Here is a 21,310-nt window from a genome sequence, read left to right as displayed (position 1 = left end):
CCTGTCTTTTTTGGGTCCTTCTATCCTTCCCTCTACTCTTTCACAAGTCTCTCTGAGCGCTGTCCAGTGTTTGGCTGTGAGTCAATCTGTTGCTGGGTGGAAGCGCTCAGAGGACAGCTGTGGTAGGCTCCTATCTGCAAGCATAGCACAGTGTCCTTAATGGTGTCGGGTTGGCTCTCTCTCATGGTGTGGCCAGGGAATGGTTGGACATTGCCGCAATCTCTGCTCTGTCTTTATCTCCACATACCTTGTAGACAGGGTAAGTAATAACACTTTCTTAAGTACACATTCTGGTAGCTGAGCCTGTTAAGAGAAGGAAAGGGTATTCACTTCCCACACTTAACTTGCCCTGTTTCCTGGTCATGTAAACTACTTGTGAAACCCATTGATAATGCTAGCAATCTATATTCTTCATGCCTTTATCAAGGGTATGCCTAGAAAATATTGCATAGTATCATATCATCTGACAGTTGAAAATGTCAGACATTTTGTGAGTATCTTAGGAAGGTAGTCATTCTTCCTGAGAAAATCATTTCACATTCCTTCTAGTCAGCAATACTCTGCTTTACACAGTAGTGGAGATTATACTTTACTTAAGTGTCTCCTTGCTTTTATTTGTCAATTGTTTTTTAAAGTCAGATGGGAATTTTAGTAGTTCTAGCAAAATCTAGTACTTATACCTATCTTTAGTATGTATGCTTTTCTATGCTTTATCACCTGTTTAGTACCTGTAAAAGTCTATAGATCTCAATCTTTGCTACCTATCTCAGGCTGTATTAGTAATAATGGTGTAGTTTGACTTTTTTTTTTCATTTTGACAACTTGTCACCAAGATTTAAAATAGCTCAAACTTCTAATGAATTTACTTCAGATCTTGCTGGTTCTGCTGCTGTACGTGCCTCTTCACCCCTCATCTTTGTTCTCTGTTTCCATTTATAATCAGACTTCTTAGAAAAGCTGTTTGCTGCTTATATTGTTTCTGTCCTCATTTCTCTGTCTACCCTAAACTACCTCTCAAACTGTTCGTGGTCATTAGAGTAGTACAGTTTCAGTAATAGTTTGCAGTCTTTATCTTGCTTAACCTGTAGGCAATGTTTGACACTGTGGACCCCTCTTTCTTAAATTTTTTCTGGTTTCTGACACTTTTAACCTAGGTTTTTCCTACCTCTTCTATTGGCTTTTCACCTTTCCACACTCTGCTTCTGTGTGGCAGACTTCTACTCAACACTTCTTAATAGTCTTCAGTGCTTACATGAACTTCTCTAGCCCAGAACTTTACTAAAAGACACAAAGTCATTTTATACAGAATGTCCTGACCAGTGGTTGAGTTGCACTGCTCTGGTTTAAGCCATCAAGACATCATCTACTTCAGTGTCGTGTTATTTGGCTGAAACCCCCCGCTTCAGGAATTTAGGCTACTCCAGTATTTTTCCACAGACTGCATGATGATTTCAATTTAGTCATATTACTTACTTTCCTGATGTCCTTCAGGGACTACTACTACTTGTCTTTAGGATAAAGCCTGTAGTCATTTGTGTGGTTTAGGAGATTAAATGATTGCTTGTTTCTCAAGTCTCGCTTCCTCATTTTTCATTTATTTCAGACTTCTTTAAATACTTAATAGATGTGCCGTCTTTGATCTTTGAGGCTTACAATGTGCTATTCTTTTTGTTAATATTGTTTTTCTCTTCATTTCCTTTGTTTTGTTTTGCTTTGTTTTTTAAACCAAATTCCAACTTAGAAATTTCTTTGCAGAGACCTTTTTCCATATTATATTTGAATTAGGTTAGCTTTTTATAATTATTGCTTAGAGAACTGGGTTTTCTGTTAGTATGAGTGGATATTATATCTACAGTATTCTCTGCTGTATCTATTATTGATCATTGGCATTTAACGTGATAAGCTGAAGCCATAACAGCAATCCTAATGATCACAGAGTAAATGGTCTTCATGTTTTCATAAGAATACTCATGCAGTATACTGGGAAAGCAAAGATACTCTGCATTGGCTTCTTAGTAACAATTTTAAAATTAGAATGGGTAAAACTGATTGAAGCATGCAAAGGCCCCAGTTTTAAAGGTTTGTTTTGTTTTGTTTTGTTTTTTGCAGCCAAATTATATCAACAAATGTCTTTTTGTTTTTGTTATTGAAAACCCATGAATAGTATGTCTTCCTTGTAAAACCTAGATAATTATGCTGTGTGGTTTAGAATCTTTTTCATGTTGTCATTTTGTTTCAGTGGACTTGAGGGTTACATTTTTGCTTTTATTAAGAAAGCAACTGTAAAACTGAGATGGCTGTAGTGCTTAGATCATGTCCTTCAGTCCTTACAAAGAACTCGTGAGTTTATGCAGATGTTTTCAGAGAACTATTGTCATGGTACTTTGTGAGCAGTTTGCTTGAACTTTCTATACTACCTTTTAGTTTTTACATTATGCATTCCATGTTCATAGGAATTCATAATGGACCAGAGTTTTAAAAGAATTCTACATTATTTACTAATGTGAAGTTTCATGTTGCAAATAGTTGGTTTTAACTACTTAATTACTATTAAAAGTGCAATTTTATATTCTCGGTGTTAGTAACTTTTTCCTCATTAACAACCAGACAGTAAGATATTCAGAGAACTCGGAACTTAAAGAGTCTCCCTAAAGCTTCTCCTCTTATGCTCAACAGCCTTTCACCAAAACATATCTGCATGTTTCATTGTGCTATTATAATTGTATATTCTAACATTTTCCTTCATTTTGATGCTTGTGTTTTACCTATAAATTTAATTTACTGAGACATTTTTTTCCGATTATTTTTACTTAGTGTATAAACTTTAATTGAAAGCAGGAACATTTGAGAAGTCTTTGCTTGTTACACACTATCTTGAACTTTAGCTGCCAGTAATCTTTGCTCCAGCCAGATCTCTGCATTCCTGGTGGCTGCACCCAGCTCAGGACTGGTTTGTGTATCACTATTCTTTCTTGGGATTGTCAATATACCTTGAAATGAAGCTTGCGTATTGTTTTTAACATGGATTTTCTTTCTCCCTTATAAGTATCTTATTTCATGCAACTTTTGAAAAATGTCTGGATTCCTGTTTTTCTCTCCTTTGTTCCACACAATTATAATATGATTGTTGCCCCCCTTTTTTTCTCTCCAGCTCTCTCCAGTCTGTGTATACAGATATTTTCTAAAAGTTAAAGTTGAAACTATCAAAGGTCCCTAGAGGACGTTGTAATAATCAGTACATTGATTGTGGGTAATTTGTTATTCTACCCTGATATTGTATTAAAATGATGCTTTCAAAAGTCTTACTGTTAAAAAAAAAAAAACAAAAAATGGAAAAAAAAAACCTATTGTAGATTTAGTAATTTTTTGTCAGTACTGTTGGCATTAACCTACGGATGATGAGTCAAGCCAGCTGTAAGATACATTTTTCTCTCTGAATATTTAAATAGTTAACTTTTGAGTAAAATTTTGCTACTCATCTATTGATAGACATTTGCAATATTGATACTCACAGTGCGACTTAGATTGCATAGAAATCACAAATTCTGTCATCCTCTTGTCAGGAATACCTTTACTTACTGTAAATGAATAGCTATTAGTGTGTTATATGTCTCCACAGGAGGATATTGAATTATTTTTGTTAAGTTGTTGAAAGTTGATATATTTGATGTCTACTTTTATGTGGTATAGATTCTTTATTGTGGTTATTTGCTTCATTCAAATGTAATTTAAGTCATAGTGTATATGAAATTCCTTTAAGTTAGTTTTCACCACCCCTGTGAACCTCCGTGAATTTTTTGCTGCTTTTCAACTCAGGAAATAGTTGTAAAATTTCTGTATAATGAGGGGGGAAAATTACTTTTTTAGAGAGTAAGAATATTTTGATGTTTGAATGAATTCCAAACTTCATATACTTAAGCAACTATAAAAGTTATCTTTTTCCATTAACAAGACATTTTTATTCTTCTACACTATGTTTCACTTACAGATTTTTTTATTATACTTTGTTGGACTAGAAATGACTATATATAGCAGCAGCATAATAATAATATAGTTAATAATAATTCATGATAAATTTTCACATGTATGAGCCTTTATTCAGTTCTCATAGTAACCTGTAAGGAAGCGTGGTGGCCCTTATCATTTCTACTTCATGTATTACTGCACTGATAATCAGAGTAAAACAGTGGTCTAACAGTGATTTACTTAAGTCTAGGCTTTTAACTTTAGAAGGCACTTTGTATTCCAGAATACCTGGAACAGCATTGCCTTTTCTAATTTCATCAAGGTATTCTGACTCCGGTCAGAGAGTTCATCCTAAGAAAGATGTTTTTGATTCATTTCAGGAGTTGTTATTTCATCTTGGGGCTGCATTTACTTGCTGTGAGGCAGCTGCATAGTGTCATCTGAATAAGATGTGTATATAGTGAGTTGTTGAAGCGAGTAAATGGCTGCGGGGCTCACGAGATGTGTGACTGTCACCTGTTTTTTTAAAGCTGTTAAGAGATTTTTATTTTATTAAAAAGTATTAGCATTGATGATAAAATGATAGTTATTTAGAGTTAAGTAGCATTTTCTGTTTAATGAAAGCAGTGAATGGTAGAAACTAATACATTTAGAACAAAAGTAGTATGGCTTAGTCTATGAATTTTAATCCTATCCTGTTTTTACTGATTTTCAAAGTTAAGATGGCTGATAATATTTTATTCACTTTCACAGGCCCTAGATGGTCAAAATATTTATAATGCTTGCTGTACCCTAAGGATTGATTTTTCCAAACTTGTGAATTTGAATGTAAAATACAACAATGATAAAAGTAGGGATTATACCCGACCTGATCTTCCATCCGGAGATGGCCAGCCTGCATTAGACCCAGCTATTGCTGCAGCATTTGCCAAGGAGACATCGCTTTTAGGTATGATTTTTACTGTCTGTACCCTTTTCTTCCAGTGTTCAGTGGGAAAGTGCCTGGTAAACTACTGTAAGTATAATTAGTCTTATATTTTAAACCTTAAGAAATTATGTTCATATTTTATTGTGAGTTTTGTTTTTGACTGTAGGTTATATAAATTGTATTACAAGAAAGCCGTTAACTTCCTAGTTATAATTAAAAGTATATTCATTTTACCCACTTTTTCATAACTTCACTTTTCTCTTATGCAACCCTCCTAAAACAAAAGAGAAACTGGAATGAAAAAGAATGTTGTTTATTAAAATATGTATGCTTCAGATTTGTTGTCCTATCTAAGCCTAAGGCCTTTTTGCCTACCTGTTAGGGTTAATTTGATTGCTTTAGCAGTATGCAGAAATAAAGTGTTAACAAAGATAAAAATAAGAGTGTGGCTACATAGAATGTTTTTGTTTGTTTGATTTTGGATTTTGAGACAGGGTTTCTCTGTAACATTGGCTGTCCTAGACTCGCTTTGTAGACCAGTCTTGCCTCAAAGTCAGAGCTCTGCCTGCCTCCTCCTCCCTGGGTTTATGGGATTTTTAAAAGTATAGTGTCCCATAAATCTTGAGAAATTATTAATGAGGATTTTTCTATAAAATGTGCATTGCTTTTCCTTTGGACTTTGTCATTTATATTTTACCTTATCCTATGATGTATTTGTGTTACTAACGTAAAATATAGTGTAAAAATAAGCAACAGGGAGTTGATGGACTCAAGATTGGGGAAAACTGTAAGTTAAAATAAGCAAACTCATTTATAATGTCAAAATTCAGTAGTTTGAATTTGTTGTGTTTGGGAATTTTCATTTTGTTATTTATAATACTATTTCCATTATATTTATGTTTTTCCTGCATGTATGTTTGTATACCACATGTGCATAATGCCTGTGAAAGGGATTCTCTGGAACAGAAGTTTATAGACAGTTGTTGCCACCAATCAGAGTTCTGGGAACTAAACCCATATTCTCTGCGAGAGCAACAAGTACATTTAACCACTGAGCCATTTCTATCCCCAAGTAATACTCTCATGGGATTACTATCCAGAGAATCCAACATTGAAGGTTGAGAAAGAGAAAGTAACTCTCCAAATTTTAGTTTATGTCCATCCTTTTAAAAAATAGTCGGAAAACAAAAACACACACACATACACACACACACACAAAGCCAGGCGTGGTGGTACACGCCTTTAATCCCAGCACTCGGGAGGCAGAGGGAGAAGGATCGCTGCAAGTTCGAGGCCAGCCTGGTCTACAAAGCAAATTCAGGATAGCCAAGAATACACAGAGAAATCCTGTTTGAAAAACAGAGTCGAAAGTACTTATTTTGCATATGTAACAATTACGTCCACTTGTAAAATAAAATGATTGGTATGTACATGAAAGAGTCTAATGTTGAAGACTCATTAGTTGCAGTTAATTCTAATGACAATAATCAGAATTGACCGTTTGGTGTCTTTAGCACAAACCACTGCTGTTCATTGTGACTGAAAATAGTAAGTAGAGATGCTTTAGGTCTTACTGCAGTGTGCCTCTGGTTTGAAGCCTTATTTAATTGTGGTTTACACTTTTTAATGACACTGTCAAGATTGAGACTGTAATAAATGATAGACAACTTTTACTTTTAACTCTTTACTTGACAAAACTTGTACAAAAGAAGAAAAAGACCTTGGTAGCTTCTGGGTCTTAGGCATTCTTCTAAAGAAAGACTTCATAGGTACATAAATGAAACCTTAAAATAGTCAAATAAAATAGGTAGTAGCATCTAGATTGTATAGTCTCTAAGAAAATTAAAAAAAAATCATGTACCACTTCTTTAAAAAAATATTAAGAGTAAAATACCAAAAAAAGGGTGCTGTTAAAACATTGTTCATAGCATGATAGAATTCTAAGAATCTGTGTGTGTATTTGGATCCTATGGAGAGGAGGCATATTTTGAAGTCATTTGGAATTTTCTAGGGAATGTAGCACACTTTTTATTGTGATCTGAAGGCTTTAGGGAAAGAATTATAAATAATAAATGTTTCATAAAATGGAACCAGAGATGGCTCAATTGATGAAGTGTTTGCTCTGTTGGCATGAGCTATTAAGTTTGAATCTCAAATACCTTTGTCAGCCTGCACAGTAGTAGCCATTTTAACCCCAGGGAGAAGAGGAGAGAAACCAGCAGGCAGAGATGGAGGATCCCTGGAGCTTATTAGCCAGCCTAATTGGTGAATTCAGGTTAAATGTGAGGAATTAAACTTGCTTTCCTAAAGTCTGTCATCTTTTACTTGCTCTAATTGTTCTACATTTGTTAGTGAAATTTTTACTTTAACAGTCCTCAAGTGGTTTTAAAAGTAGGTGAGTTTAACTTTAAAAACTCCAATAATAGATTCTGCAAGTTATGGTATTCACAAGAGAGAACATTCATATATTTTGGTCTGTCTGCCTTCTCTTAAGTACATTTTTGGTACAAAATTAAAATCGTTTTTAGCTTTTGTGTTTTACTGTAATTGCCACTTAACTTGCAACTTTTGAATAGAAATTATAATTTTAATAACTTATAATGGACGTACTTATATCTTCATTGGTTATTTTGGACTTTTTTGTTTGCTTTTTGCTGTTACAGTACATTGAATCTTTGAAAATAGACATTAAAGTCTATTTTCATTAAAAATTTTTGTCTTATTTTCTAAGATTATATTCCTGGAACTATTGAATAAAAATATTAAACATTATTGATAGTTTTACAATTTTTTTCCTGAAAGCTGTGTATTCATTTGAAACAACATAAATGGTGGAGAAGGCTGTATTTTTGCCGTCAGCATGGCTTTCTTGGTTGAGACAATGCCACTATGTAGCCCAGAGTAGTTGGGAAGTTGCCTCTTACCATGGTTGGCCCTGTACTCTTGATTTTTCTGCTGTAACTTGAGTAGTGCTGAAATTACCTGGTTGTTCCGTTATACCTGGCATCATTTCTTTATTTCAAAGCATATTAATTTGCTGCAGGAATGTATCATTAATTTTAAACTATTTTGTAGTTTTTCAATAGTTATTCATAATTTTTCAGTTGTCTGGAGTCTTTTGAATGGTGATAGGTAGTTCTTAACTACTTACTAGAGACTTATGTTTATTTAGGATATGAGCTGAGACTTCAACTTGTTTTAGAACTGTTCCTTTTAGAAAAGTATTTTTAATAACCATTCTCACCATCTTTTTAAAATAAATTTTAAGCCTTTAAAAAAATTGAGACAGGGTCTTATGGTGGTCTTAGGGTGCTAAAATTATACATCAGTGCTATGTTTCTGAAAAGATGCTTCCAAACACTTTACAGAGACATTCAATGTTCTATTATTGATGTTGACACCTTGTGAAATGATAACTGTCTTCTTTATTTTCTGCCTCTAAGGATTTTTTGAGGAGATTGTTGTTTTTGAGACCGGGTTTCTCTGTGTAGCCTTGGCTGTCCTGGAACTCTCTGTTGACCAGGCTGGCCTCTAACAAAGATGCGCCTACCCTTGCCTCCCAGAGTGTTGGGATTACAAGCTTGTGCCACTGCCCCTGTTGCCTCTAAGGATATTTTATCTTGGTGACTTCAGAGTACAACCAAAGTAATAGTGGTGAGATTCCCTTCTTGGTCAGTCTTTCTTAAACAGAACTACTGAAATAATTGCTTCAGTATTCCTTTACTTAAAAGATTATATATAGTTAAATACTCTGTCATATATGGGGGTCACTTTGCTTTTTATATTTAGCTGCTTCAATGAATGTCATTACTTTTTAAAAAATTATTTTATTTTAAACAATAATTATTTTTAAACTATCACTTAGACCTGATTTCCTTACTTCTTTTACTAGGCATCACAGTGTTTTGGAAAATAGTTTTGTTTTGTTTTGTTTTTCAGAAATGAGAGATGCAGTACTTTGTAGTTACTTAGAATTGTAACAGCTTCGTGCATAATAATAAGCTTGGCAGTGTATTCCTTCACATACTCTATTTCAGAGAACAAGGTGTTCAAAAATTATTGATTATAATTTGAGACATTATGATCTGTCAAGGTAAATGTTAATGTATTTAGAGGTGGGTAGCTTTAGAAAATTGCTAGAAGTAATTTTTCATTACCATGTTGCCACTTAAAAATATGAAAGCAACTAATTCATCAAAAGAATAGAGCTTGAATAAAATAGCACCCATTCTTAAATAACAGTATTAGCAGAGGCGGAGCTGTTGGTGGTTATTAGATGTAATATTTTTCATGAAGGTTAATTTGTACTCCTGTGTAGTGGTGCTTTCTAAATGTGTTGGCTCTTGAAAGCACCACTGAAAATAAATGGGAATGGGCCCACAGCATTCATATATTTTTAATATCCCAAAATATTTTAATGAACAAGAGTTAAGAATCAACTGCTATTGGAATTTTTTTACACACCATATTTTTGGGGCTTAATATAGCCATTGCCCAGTATTTTAATATTTTATATTCGTGTCATATTTACTTGGAGTAATTCCGATGATAAAATATTACTTTATTGTTAAGCTGGGTTTACTGTTTCTCCCTTTTATGCGTAATCCTAAAATTACCAAGATTATTTCAAAATTCAAAAGCTTTTGCTTTTGTTGCTTTTGAATGGGTCATTCACATGGTAATATTTTATAATCTGCCTTTATATTTTGATCATTGTATGTCTTAGAATGATTCCCACATTTCTGTAATAACATCCATAGTGATTACCATGGGTTTACTTGTTTTAATTTTCCCTACAGTTTTTTAAATCCACGTTGATATTATATATCACATCTCAAGTATCACCATGGTGTTCTCAGATTTTTTTTTTAACCTTAATCTCACCTATCTTCTACATTAAGAATTGTCTGATTAATTCAATAGAAACAAGAGTCTGACTGTGTGGTCTAGCTGCAGTCTGGCTTGGAAATCTCTGATGTAGAACACACTGCCCTCAAATTCAAAAGGTTGTGTTCTTTAACCTCTTGCATTCTGGGATTCCATGCCTATGTCACTCATCAAACCAGGGAGCAGATTTTCATTTTCCCTCTTCTTCTTTTTTTAAATTAAATTTTATTTTATTTTATTTTATTTTATTTTATTTTATTTTATAATAATTCCCCCCTCAAATAACATATCCTAATTATAGTTTCCCCTCCTTCTACTTTTCACAATTCCTTCCCACCAACTCCCAATCCTGATACACTATATTTTGTTTCTCAATAGAAAACAAACAGGCGTCTAAAGGATAAAAAAAATAAAACATAAAACAAAAACTAACATATAGTATAGGACGAAACCAAGAGAAGGAAAAGAGCCCAAGAAAAGGCAGACAAAACGAACAGATACAGACATAGAAACCAACTCATTCATACACTCAGGAACTTCATACAAATTAAAACAAAAACTGCAAACCAAACAAAGGACATGTAGTGTAATAGAAGAAAGAGTAAGTTAAAAAAATAAAATTTAAAAGAAAGAAAAGACCTATGAGACAAGGAACCTTTAGAGGTTCTGTAGAGTTCATTTTCTGTTGGCCATCTGCTGCTGAGCATGCTGCCCACCCTTAAGAGTAGTTTGTTTCCTCAGGGAGACTCCCTTCGAAAAACTAATTTTCATTTGCAGGAGACTAGGGACATTACTTCTGGGTACCCAATGGGAAATGTGTCTGCTTACAGTGAGATCAGCGCAGGCCCTGTGCATGCTGCCTCGGTCTATGCGCATTGATCCTGTTGATTTAGAGTGCCTTGTTTCCTTGGTATCCTTCTTCTCCTCTAATCTTGAACTCTTACCACCTCTTCTGCTGAGGTTCCTGAGCCCTGATGGGAGGACCTTGATTGGGACATCCCTTTTGGGCCTGAATGTTCAAGGTCTCTCACTCTGCACATTGTCTGGCTGTTGGTCTGTGTGTTTGTTCCCATCTGCCAGGCAGCAATTTCTTAATGTGACCAAATAGCGAACCTGCATCAACATTTATTTCTTATTTGTTCACAGTTATTTTTATATTTGGCATTTTTAGACAGTCTTTGTAGCTCAATCCTTGCCAGTCACTGCATTTAAAAAGAAAAAATTTTTTGTTTTTTTGTTTTTGTTTTTAAGGATAGCTTTGTGCAGAGCAGGATCCTAAGAGAGATGCTTGGTGTTGGTTGTTGTTATCTATCTGCATAGTTTATTTTCATGCTGTGAAAGTCCCCTTCTCTGTCCCAACTTCAGTTTCATTGATCTGATAAAGAAGCCTTAAATTAAGTTTTTGGAAAGCTGCTAGTTTTTTACATTGCTCTGAGTGTTTCCCTCTAGTATCATAATTTGTTCCTGTATTCACTGCATCTTGGTCTACTGTATGTCTGAAGAAGACGTGTGACAGCTGGTTCCTTCATGTCTACTGACTCAGTTAGGCTAGAGATTGATTGTGATTTAATATGGTAACGTGGAACCTTTATTTTTCTCCTAATGTGTTTAGTGTTCACTAGCGCCTGCTGCTTACTGTCTTTCATTGGAAGAGTTGTAAAGATTGCCCTCCCTTCATGTACAACTTTTTCATTAGTTAGCAAAAACTTAGATTCCCTCGTCCCTTAGCTTAGCTAGCCCTTTACCTGTAATAAGAGTGCGTGCAAAGCAATTCTGGTCTTATCTTTAACTTACTTTTGGAGGTGGAGGCACTGTTGAAGAGTAAACCCCCAGCCTAGCTCCTTTTAGGCATTTGCTGTAATTACTCAGCCTATCCTGAAGTCTGTGTAGAGCAATAAATTCCTCAGTTATTTTGCTAACAGTTACTAGACTCAACATTTGCTTTTATTTAGTTGTGTTAAGTTATGAATGAATGTCTACAAGCATATCAGGCTTATAAATTGGTACAGGGTACAGGAAGTATCAATGAGGTCTAATTTACTGGCTTCTCAGTGATTTGTGGTGCTAGATTGTGAAGATGTTCTCTTTTCTAGCAATTTTAGTTTTAGTTCATTTCATTATCTTATTTTGAGTTAATTTTTATATGAAGAATGATGGTACTAGCATACTGCTTTGATTATTCTAGTTCTATATTAAATATTAATATAAAAATGTTTTCATAATTTTGTCATTTTCTTTTCAAAATTATTTTGTGTGTTTTTAGTGCCTTTCTTCTGCTTTTTAAAAAGCATTTCGTGAAATTACATTTGACAAAGGGTTCCCCTTTTTGTGACTATACATATGCAGAAAAATTTACACAACTTTTACGAGACAATGTATTTATATATGTTATATTATGTATTTTATAACCATACTAGTAGGAAAAACTGCAAATGAGCCTTATAGGAGGAAGTAATAGAGATATCCTTATTGTTTCCAAAATATGTGGTAGAACCTGTGCTTTCATTTGTGTTAGGAAAACAAGAATCCTATTTTTTAAAGATATTATTTATATATATATATATATACATATATACACACACACACACACACACACACACACACACACACACACAGCATTTCAGTGTCCTCCATAGTGGTTGCTGCTGAACCATTAGTAGAACAAGTGCTTAAAAAGGTGGAAATGTTGCTGCTTAATTTTGTGAGTTAGTAACGTTCCTTTCAATTAATTTAGACAATGGTGGAATAAACTACCATTGTAAAAAGAAGTGCCAGCAAAGAGAATTGTAGATACATGGCTCTAGATACAAGGATTAGCAGCATTCTTTCCCTGTCCTTCATTATTTAGTTCCTGTTATAATTTGACTCCACTGTTAACATTCCTAGAGAGATACTTTTGAGGACAGTTTCTCTTCCTTGCAGAATAACTAGAAAAATGTCAGCTTAAAGAAAAGAAAACAAACAAAAACCTTAAGATTCCACCTCTGTTTAAAGTTCTTCCTGTCATGTGTTGTGGCAAAAACATTTGAAATACAACCATTTACTAAGTGTTTCAGTGAGAGATGGATTCATCTGGAGAGGACGTTCCCATAAGAGTATAGTGTAGGTAATAAGTGCTACTGTCTAGTAACATTGTATCATGAAACATTATAAAACACTGTTGTGCTGCCACTGTATCCACGTATAGTGTATACAGTTAATGTACAGAACATAGTACTTGATATTATTGGATAACTTTACTGGCTTATGTAATTCCATACCTTTTAAACATTATTTTATAAAAGACTCTAGTTACTTAGAACCTTAATATAAGAGCGTATGTGATGTTATTCCAGCAGCAGTCTTAATGTGTTTGTGTTTGTGTGAGTATGATATTTGCACAAAGATGGTCTGAGAAGATGATTTGGTTTCTTCTTGGTTTATTAGCCTGTACAAAATAATAAATAATTAAACATGTAAGTACAAAAAAGTATTTTACTGTAGGTGGGTTTTAAAACTTTTAATATTTAAGTCTTAATTCATTTAGAAAAGAAATTGGGGAACAGTTGTCATGACATAAGTTTATAATCTCAGAATAGGACTCAAGACTTACTGTTTTTAAGACTGAGTAGCCTGAATTCCATACCAGTCCACTCTAGCTTTTGGCTGAAGAAGATTTCTTAAAATGAAATTATACTGTGGACCTAATTTCAAGCCCATTATAGTCACCCACACCACGATTCCATTTGGGAGGCTGAGGCAAGAGTGTCATGAGTTCAAGAGCTGTCTGGACCACCAGTGAAACCTTGTCTCCCAGAAAAGCAAACAGAAATTATGTGTTTTTAAAGTTGACAGCTACAGATGGTATGTGTAAAACATAGAAACTCTTTCTAAAGCTGCGCATTTATCTGTGTGTGCAATTAGTACAACAAGGTGACAGGTCACTGGCCATGGTATGAAATCTACTTGAAGCCTGAAGTGAAGATTCTGCAGGATTATTTCATCAGCTAGAAAATACAATAAACATATAGAACATGTCAATTAAAGTCTTGGCTTTTGAACTTCTCTCTTTTTTTTTTTTTTTTTTTTAATACTACTATGAACAGGAAAATAAGGCTTCTAAAATATTACAGATTTTGTATTCTAGTGGGAGGTGATTAACAAGAATAGTTGTGATTAGAGGTAAACAAATATACATAGCATAATTTTGAGTACAGTCAAAAGAGTGATTCCTCCAAAGGAATCAGGAGGATTTTATGAGCCAAGGACACAGTATAAGTAAATATATATGCAGTCTGTTGAATTTTATGAGGTACAAATGTTTTGAATGGAACCTAGAATAATTGGGAAAATATGAATAGTATAATGCCACAAAAGTTTATAGAGCAAGATCTTAGGAATAATGTCATCTGTGAAATGTGAATTTTATACTAAAATTATTAGCCCCTTAGCATCAAAAGAGATAAGCTTGAATGTACTCTGAAACTATCTCATGAAGATCTTACAATTAACCAGAATGTTGGTTAAGAATCTTTTCTGTGAAGGATCTTTCAGATGCTTGAACAATTGATTAAGGATGATCAATTTAGTTTTAAGAAACTGGCTTCAGGGGTATATAAAAACAGGAATACTAGATACTTTTTTTTAAACTCTCAAAGAGCCTTAAGATAGGAGGCATGAAGAAATGGGAGAAAAGTAAGTGTAAAAAAGCATTATATCTTAATGGTAGTTATTTTCAAAGAATGAAATGTGAAAATCTCTCTTAGACAAAAGGAAACTTATTGTAGAGTTCTGTTGTTTGTTTTAAGACAGGGTCCTTACTATGTAAACCTAGCAGACTTAGAACTTACTATATAGACCAATGTGACCTCCAGCTCACAGATCTCCATCTGCCTCTTTCATCCAAGTGCTGGATTGAAAGCATGTACCACCATGATGCCTACTCTAATCTAGAATTTTTTACATTTAGTCTAAATTTTGGTAAGGATTTAGGGGATTGTGAGTTTAGAATCTAGAGATTAGTACTTTGAAACTTTATTTTACTTCACAGTTTTCAAAGTATAAGAGAACTAGATTAAATTGTTGAAATGAAATTTTGGATTTATATTGTGTACCGAAATAAGATTGAAGCTAGTGAAATAGCTCAGTAGTAGGGTGCTTGCTCAACCATTAGAAGGCCCTGGCTTTAATCCCCAGGACCTAACATGAAAAGTGGTGGCTGGAACAGGATTAGAATTAGAAGTAGCAAGGCAGGTGCAGTGGTGCACACCTATAATCCCAGCCCTTGGGGAGGCAGATCTCTGAGTTCAAGGACAGCCATGGCTACACACTGAAACCCTTTCATGGGGGAGGTGGGTTAGAAGTGCTCTTAAATACAGTATGCACTGTAAGACTAAGAGTATCCACAAAAATATAACGCATATTAGGAGAAAGTCTATGGTACCAAAAAAACCCAATAAATTAATACCCAAAAGATGTGTGTGATAGGAAGGAGAAATGGCATGATAAATAAAACATTACCCAAGGGGGAGTGTTTGATGATGAAGTTGAAGTCCAGCACTCTTGTGTTTACTATGACTTAGCTTCACTGTCTGGCTTACACATTTGCAATGAACATAATGGTAACCTGCGTTATCTAAGGCTATTGTGAGAATTAAATACAATGGCACATAAGGATTTTACCTAGTGTCTTACGTGTAACAATTATTTGTTTTTCAGGCTAGAATTCTATAATTGGTTGTAGCAGATTGGATCAAGAATTGATGCCTAGAAAATCTACATTTTGAATAGAACCATTGTGAGAAAGAAGGACTTTTTATCATGTTTCTCATAGAAAGTTAGGGCTAAAACTGGCAATAGCTAGGGATTGTTTAGATGTTTTTCCAACAAAAGTTTTTGTGTTAGAGGCTTGACCAGTCCTTCTATGGCACTATTAACAGATGGTGAAATTTTAAGTGGGCTCTAGGGGGAGGTTCTTGGATGATGTTCTGTAAAAGGAATGTTTTAGTCATTGTTACGGTTTCTGAAAAGAACGGGATTAGCTTATCTCCCCTTGTGCTCTTTCTTTCACATAGACTTCTACCTTGACACCAGTGGGAACCTAAGAGGGCTTCTTTCATATACCATTGCCTTAAAGCCAAATAACTTCCTTCTCAGTACCTAGTTTCAAGTAGTTTGTTAGGGTAATGGAAAATTTATTAATGTGCTTAGCTAAAGAGTTTGTAAATCATTAAAATTAGTTTTCTCTTGATAAATGTTAAATCTTAGGTATGCAGAGTCCTTTACTAAATTTGTAAAATTGAATTGACATTTTGTAAAAGTTGCACTTTTATTGATTAAGATAATGTGTCAGTTTCATTAATAAGATATGGTGTCATAAAAACATTTTATAGTCTTTTTTTTTCTTTGCCACAAGTATGTCCATAAATGTAAAACTTTCTGTGTTGATGAAAAAGTTTAATTTTCAGAGAAAAGTATTTAGAAGAAAGCTGAAGTCCATCCACAGAGGCTTTCAAGTCTGTTAAAAGCCTAAGTTGTGCCTCTAGTGTTTTACCAGCCCAGGAGAAGAAATAACAGAACAGTATAACAGGTTATTAAGTGGAAATAGTGCTTGCTGTAGCTCTTAAGCACTGGTTTCATATGGCAGGTTGCTTCTGACATAATCATGCAGATCTTTTGACATAATTTGATTAACCTGCTTTGTAGCTTCATAGCCACATAATCAATAGATTATTGAATTAGCACATAAACAGGAGTGGGGCTTCAAAGCATACATTTTACATTTAGTAATATTTTCATTACTTATTTCTTTACTAAGAGAGGATAAGTTGCTTTTGTTTTGAACCCAAACTGTTCTTGAGTGAAAATTGGCTATCTTTTTATTAAGTGATGATATTTATTAAAATGCAGCATAGACATTAAGGATACAACAATTTACATTGGCCTTTTAATTCTCAATTCTTGTATGTTCATTTAAATGATTCTCTTAAATGATTCTGGCTATTACGAATAAGGCTACTATGAACATGGTTGAGAGCATATGTCCTTGTGTGGTGGAGCATCTTTTGGGTATGTGTGGTGGAGCATCTTTTGGGTATATTCTAAGGAGTAGTAGCCCTATTCCCAGTTTTCTGAGAAAGTACCAGATTGATTTCCAAAACGGTTGTACAAGTTGGCACTTTGACCAGCAGCGAAGGAGTGTTCCCGTTTCTCCACATTCTCACTAGCACTTGAGTTTTTTATCTTAACCCATTCTGATGGGTGTAAGATGGAATCTGAGCCATTTTGATTGGCATTTATCTGATGATTAAGGACATTGAGCATTTCTTTAAGTGTTTCTCAGCCATTCGATGTTCTTCTGTTGAGAATTTGCAGTTTAGTTCTGAACTTCATTTCTTAATTGGGTTATTTGATTTGGTGGTGTTTAATTTCTTGAGCTCTTTATATATTTTGGATATTAGTCCTTTGTCAGATGTAGGATTGGTGAAGATCTTTTCCCAGTCTATAGGCTGTCGCTTTGTTCTGTTGGCAGTGTCTTCTGCCTTAAGCTTCTCAGCCTCATGAGGTCCCATTTCTTATTGTTGACCTTAGAGCCTGGACTGTTGGTGTTCTATTCAGGAAGTTTTCTCCTGTGCCAATGAGTTCCAGTCTCTTCCCCAGTTTTTCTTCTATTAGAATTAGTGTGTCTGGTTTTATGTTGAGGTCTTTAATCCACTTGGACTTGAGTTTTGTGCATGCTGATGAATATGGATCTACTAGCTTTTTTCTACATGTGGACATCCAGTTAGATCAGCTCCATTTGTTGAAGATGCTACCCTTTTTCCATTGAATAGATTTGGCTTCTTTGTCAAAAATGAAGTGACCGTATGTGTGTGTGGATTTATTTCTGGGTCTTTGATTCAATTCTACTGGGCAACCAGCTTATTGCTGTGCCACTACCATTCTGTTTTAATTACTGTTGCTCTATAATACAGCTTTAGATAGGTATGGAGATTCCTCTGGAGAATCTTTTATTGTACAGGATTGTTTTAGCTATTCTGGGTTTTTTTGTTTTTCCATATGAAGTTGAGAATTGATCTTTCAATGTCTTTAAAAAATATGTAGGTATTTTGATAGGAATTGCATTGAATCTATAAATTGCTTTTGGTAAGATGGCATTTTTTCTATGTTACTTCTCCTGTTGCACGAACAAGGGAGATCCTTCCATCTTCTGATGTCATCTTCAATCTCCTTCAGAGATTTGGAGTCTTATTTTCAAACAAGTCTTTCACTTGCTTGGTTAGAGTTACTCCTAGATATTTTATATTACTTGTGGCTATTGTGGAGGTATAGTTTCCCTAATTTCTTTCTCAGCATGATTGTCCTTAGTATACAGGAAGGCTACTGATTTTTTTTTTTTTTTTTTTTTTTTTTTTTTGAGTTAATTTTGTGTGCAGCCATTTTGCTGAAGGTGTTCATCTGCTGTAGGAGTTCTCTGCTGGAATTCTGGGGTCATTTGCATACACTATCACATCATCTGTGAATAGGGATAATTTGACTTCCTCCTTTCCCGTTGGGATACCTTTGATCTCCTTTCTTTGTCTTACTGCTTTAGCTAGAACTTCAAGAACTATATTGAAGAGATATGGAGAAAGTGGGTAGCCTTGTCTGTCCCTGGTTTTAGAGGAATTTCCTTGAGTATCTCTCCATTTAATTTGATGTTGGCTACTGGCTTGTTGTATATAGCCTTTATTATGTTTAGGTATGTGCCTTTTATCCCTGATCTCTCCAAAACTTGAAACATGAATGGGAGTTGGACTTTTTTCAAATGCTTTTTCTGCATCTAAGAAGATGATCATGTGTTTTTTTTTTTTTTCTTTCAGTTTGCTTATATGGTAGATTACATTGATAGATTTCTGTATTAAACCACCCCTATATGCTTGGAATGAAGCCTACTTGTTCATGGTGAATGATATCTTTGATGCGTTCTTGGATTCGGTTTGCAAGTATTTTTGCATCAATGTTCATAAGAGAAAGTGGTCTGAAATTTTCTTTGTTGGGTCTTTTTGAGGTTTAGGTATCAAAGTGACTGTGGCCTCATAGAATAAGTTTGGTAGTGTTCCATCCGTTCTGTTTTGTAGAGTAGCTTGAAGAGAATCAGTATTAGCTCTTCTTTGAAGATCTGGTAGAATTCTGTCCTGAAACCATCTGTCCCTGGGCTTTTTTTGGGAGAGTTTTAATGACTGCTTCTATTTCTGTAAGAGAAATACACTATTTAGTTTATTTATCTGATCTTGATCCAACTTTGACAAGTGGAATTGGTCAAGAAAATTGACCATTTCTCTCAGATGTTCAAATTTTGAGGCATAAAAGCCTTTGAAGTAGGACCTAATGATTGTTTGTATTCCGTCAGTCTCCCTTTTCATTTCTGATTTTGTTGATTTGGATAGTGTGTCTCTGCCTTTTAGATAGTTTGGCTAATGGTTTGTTTACCTTGTTGATTTTTCTCAAAGAACTGGCTCCTGGTTTTGTTGATTCTTTAAAATGTTCCCTTTGTTTCTAATTGATTGATTTCAGCCCTGAGTTTGATTATTTCCAGCCATCTCTCCCTCTTGAGTGTTTCTGCTTCTTTTTTTTCTAAGGTTTTCATATGTGTCGTTAAGTTGCTTACATGGGATATTTCTAATTTCTTTATGAAGGTACTTAGTGCTCTGAATTTTCTTCTTAGCACTGCTTTCAATGTGTCCCATAAATTTTGGTATGTTGTTCCTTCATTTTCACTGAATTTTAAGAAGTCCTTAATTTCTTTATTTCTTCCTTAACCCAGTTGTCATTAAGTAGAGAGTTGTTCAGTTTCCATGTGTATGTAGGCTTTTTGTTATTTCTATTGTTGTTGAAGTCCAGCTTTAGTCCATGGTGATCTGATAGGATACAAGGTATTATTTCAATCTTCTCATATTTGTTGAGGCTTGCTTTGTGACCGACTATATGATCAGTTTTGGAGAAGGTTCAATGAGGTGCTGAGAAGAAGGTATAATCTTTTGTTTGGGTGAAAAGTTCTGTAGATAACTGTTAGATCCATTTGTTTGATGACATCAGTTAGTGTCATTATTTCTCAGCTTGTTTTTTTTCACTGAGTTATTCTTTGGTGAAAGTGGGGTATTGAAGTCTCCCACTATTAATGTGTGAGGAATGATGTTTGGTTTAAGCATTGTTAATAATTTCTTTTACAAATGTGGGTGCCCTTGTATTAGGGGCATAGATGTTCAGAATTGTGATATCATCTTGGTTGACTTTACTTTTGAGTATGAAATGTCCTTCCTCATCTCTTTTTTATTAATTTTGCTTGAAAGTGTGTTTTATTAGATATTAAAATGGCTACACCAGCTTGCTTCTTGTGTTCCTTTGCTTGAAATACCTTTTTCCAGCCTTTTACCCTGAGGTAATATCTATCCTTGTGGCTGAGATGTGTTTCTTGAATGCAGAATATGTTGGGTCTTGTTTATACATCCATTGAGTTAGTCTGTGTCTTTTTATTGGAAAATTGAGACCATTGATGTTGAGAGATATTAGTGACCAGTAACTGTTAATTCTCTTGAGTTTGTTTATTTTCATGTTGGTTGTGGTGGAGTGTATGTGTGGTTATGTTTTGCAACAGTGAAGTTATCTATTTTCTGTGTTAATTTGGTTGTGGTTTGCCACTTTCTTTTAGTTGGAGTTTTCCTTCTGGTAACTTCTGTAGGGCCAGATTTGTGGATTCGTATTGTTTGAATTTGTTTTTGACATGAAATATCTTGTTTTCTCCATCAATGGTTATTGAAAGTTTCACTGGGTATAAAAGTCTGGCCTGTCATCTGTAGTATCTTAGGGTTTGCAGAACCTCTGCCTAGGCCCTTCTGGCTTTTATGGTCTCCGCTGAAGTCGGGTGTAATTCTGATAGGTTTGCCATTATATGTTTGACCTTTTCCCCTTGCCACTTTTAATGTTTTTCTTTGTTCTTTACATTTTGTGTTTTGATTATTACGTGATGGGAAGATTTTCTTTTCTGCTCTACTTGATGTTCTGTAGGCCTCTTGTATGTTTATATGCATCTTTTTCTTTAAATTTGGGAAATTTTCTTCTATGATTTTGTTGTTTCTGGGCCTTAGAGCCAGGTGTCTTCTCTTTCCTCAATTCCTATCATCCTCAGGTTTTGTCTTTTCATGGTGTCCTTGATTTCTTGGATGTTTTGTGATAGGAATATTTCAGATTTAACATTTTCTTTGCTGGTTGCATCAAGTTCTTCAATTGTATCTTTTACTCCTGAGATTCTTTCCTCCATCTCTTGAATTCTGATAGAGAAGCTTAACTCTGCATTTCCTGCTTTCTTCTCCAAGTTCTCTTGTTCCTGGCTTTCTTTTGTCTGTGCTTTTATCATTTCCAATTTCATCTTATAATCTTGTACTGTTTTAGTGATTTCCTGTATCTGACTGTTTGTATTTTCCTGAATTTCCTCCAGTGCCTCTCTATAGGCCTCTTTAATGTATTCAATCTGTTCGGCTGCATCTTCCTGCATTTGTTGACAGATTTTAC

At 34.5% G+C, this 21,310-nt stretch overlaps 1 protein-coding gene across 4 annotated transcripts in view; it reads left to right on the top strand.

Moving 5' to 3' along the window:
• Ptbp2 (polypyrimidine tract binding protein 2) overlaps positions 1-21,310 on the top strand; it is a 66,349-nt gene that overhangs the window by 33,026 nt on the left and 12,013 nt on the right. For all 4 annotated transcript variants that reach the window (XM_051165921.1, XM_051165920.1, XM_051165923.1 and 1 more), the window contains exon 8: positions 4,720-4,915. In XM_051165921.1, the coding sequence (XP_051021878.1) occupies positions 4,720-4,915 (196 nt within the window). The remainder of the gene's footprint in view (positions 1-4,719; positions 4,916-21,310) is intronic.

The sequence above is a fragment of the Acomys russatus genome, chromosome 23 (genome assembly GCF_903995435.1).
Source record: "Acomys russatus chromosome 23, mAcoRus1.1, whole genome shotgun sequence".
In the NCBI taxonomy this organism is placed as follows: domain Eukaryota; kingdom Metazoa; phylum Chordata; class Mammalia; order Rodentia; family Muridae; genus Acomys; species Acomys russatus.
This window is presented reverse-complemented; position numbering and strand designations above follow the sequence as displayed.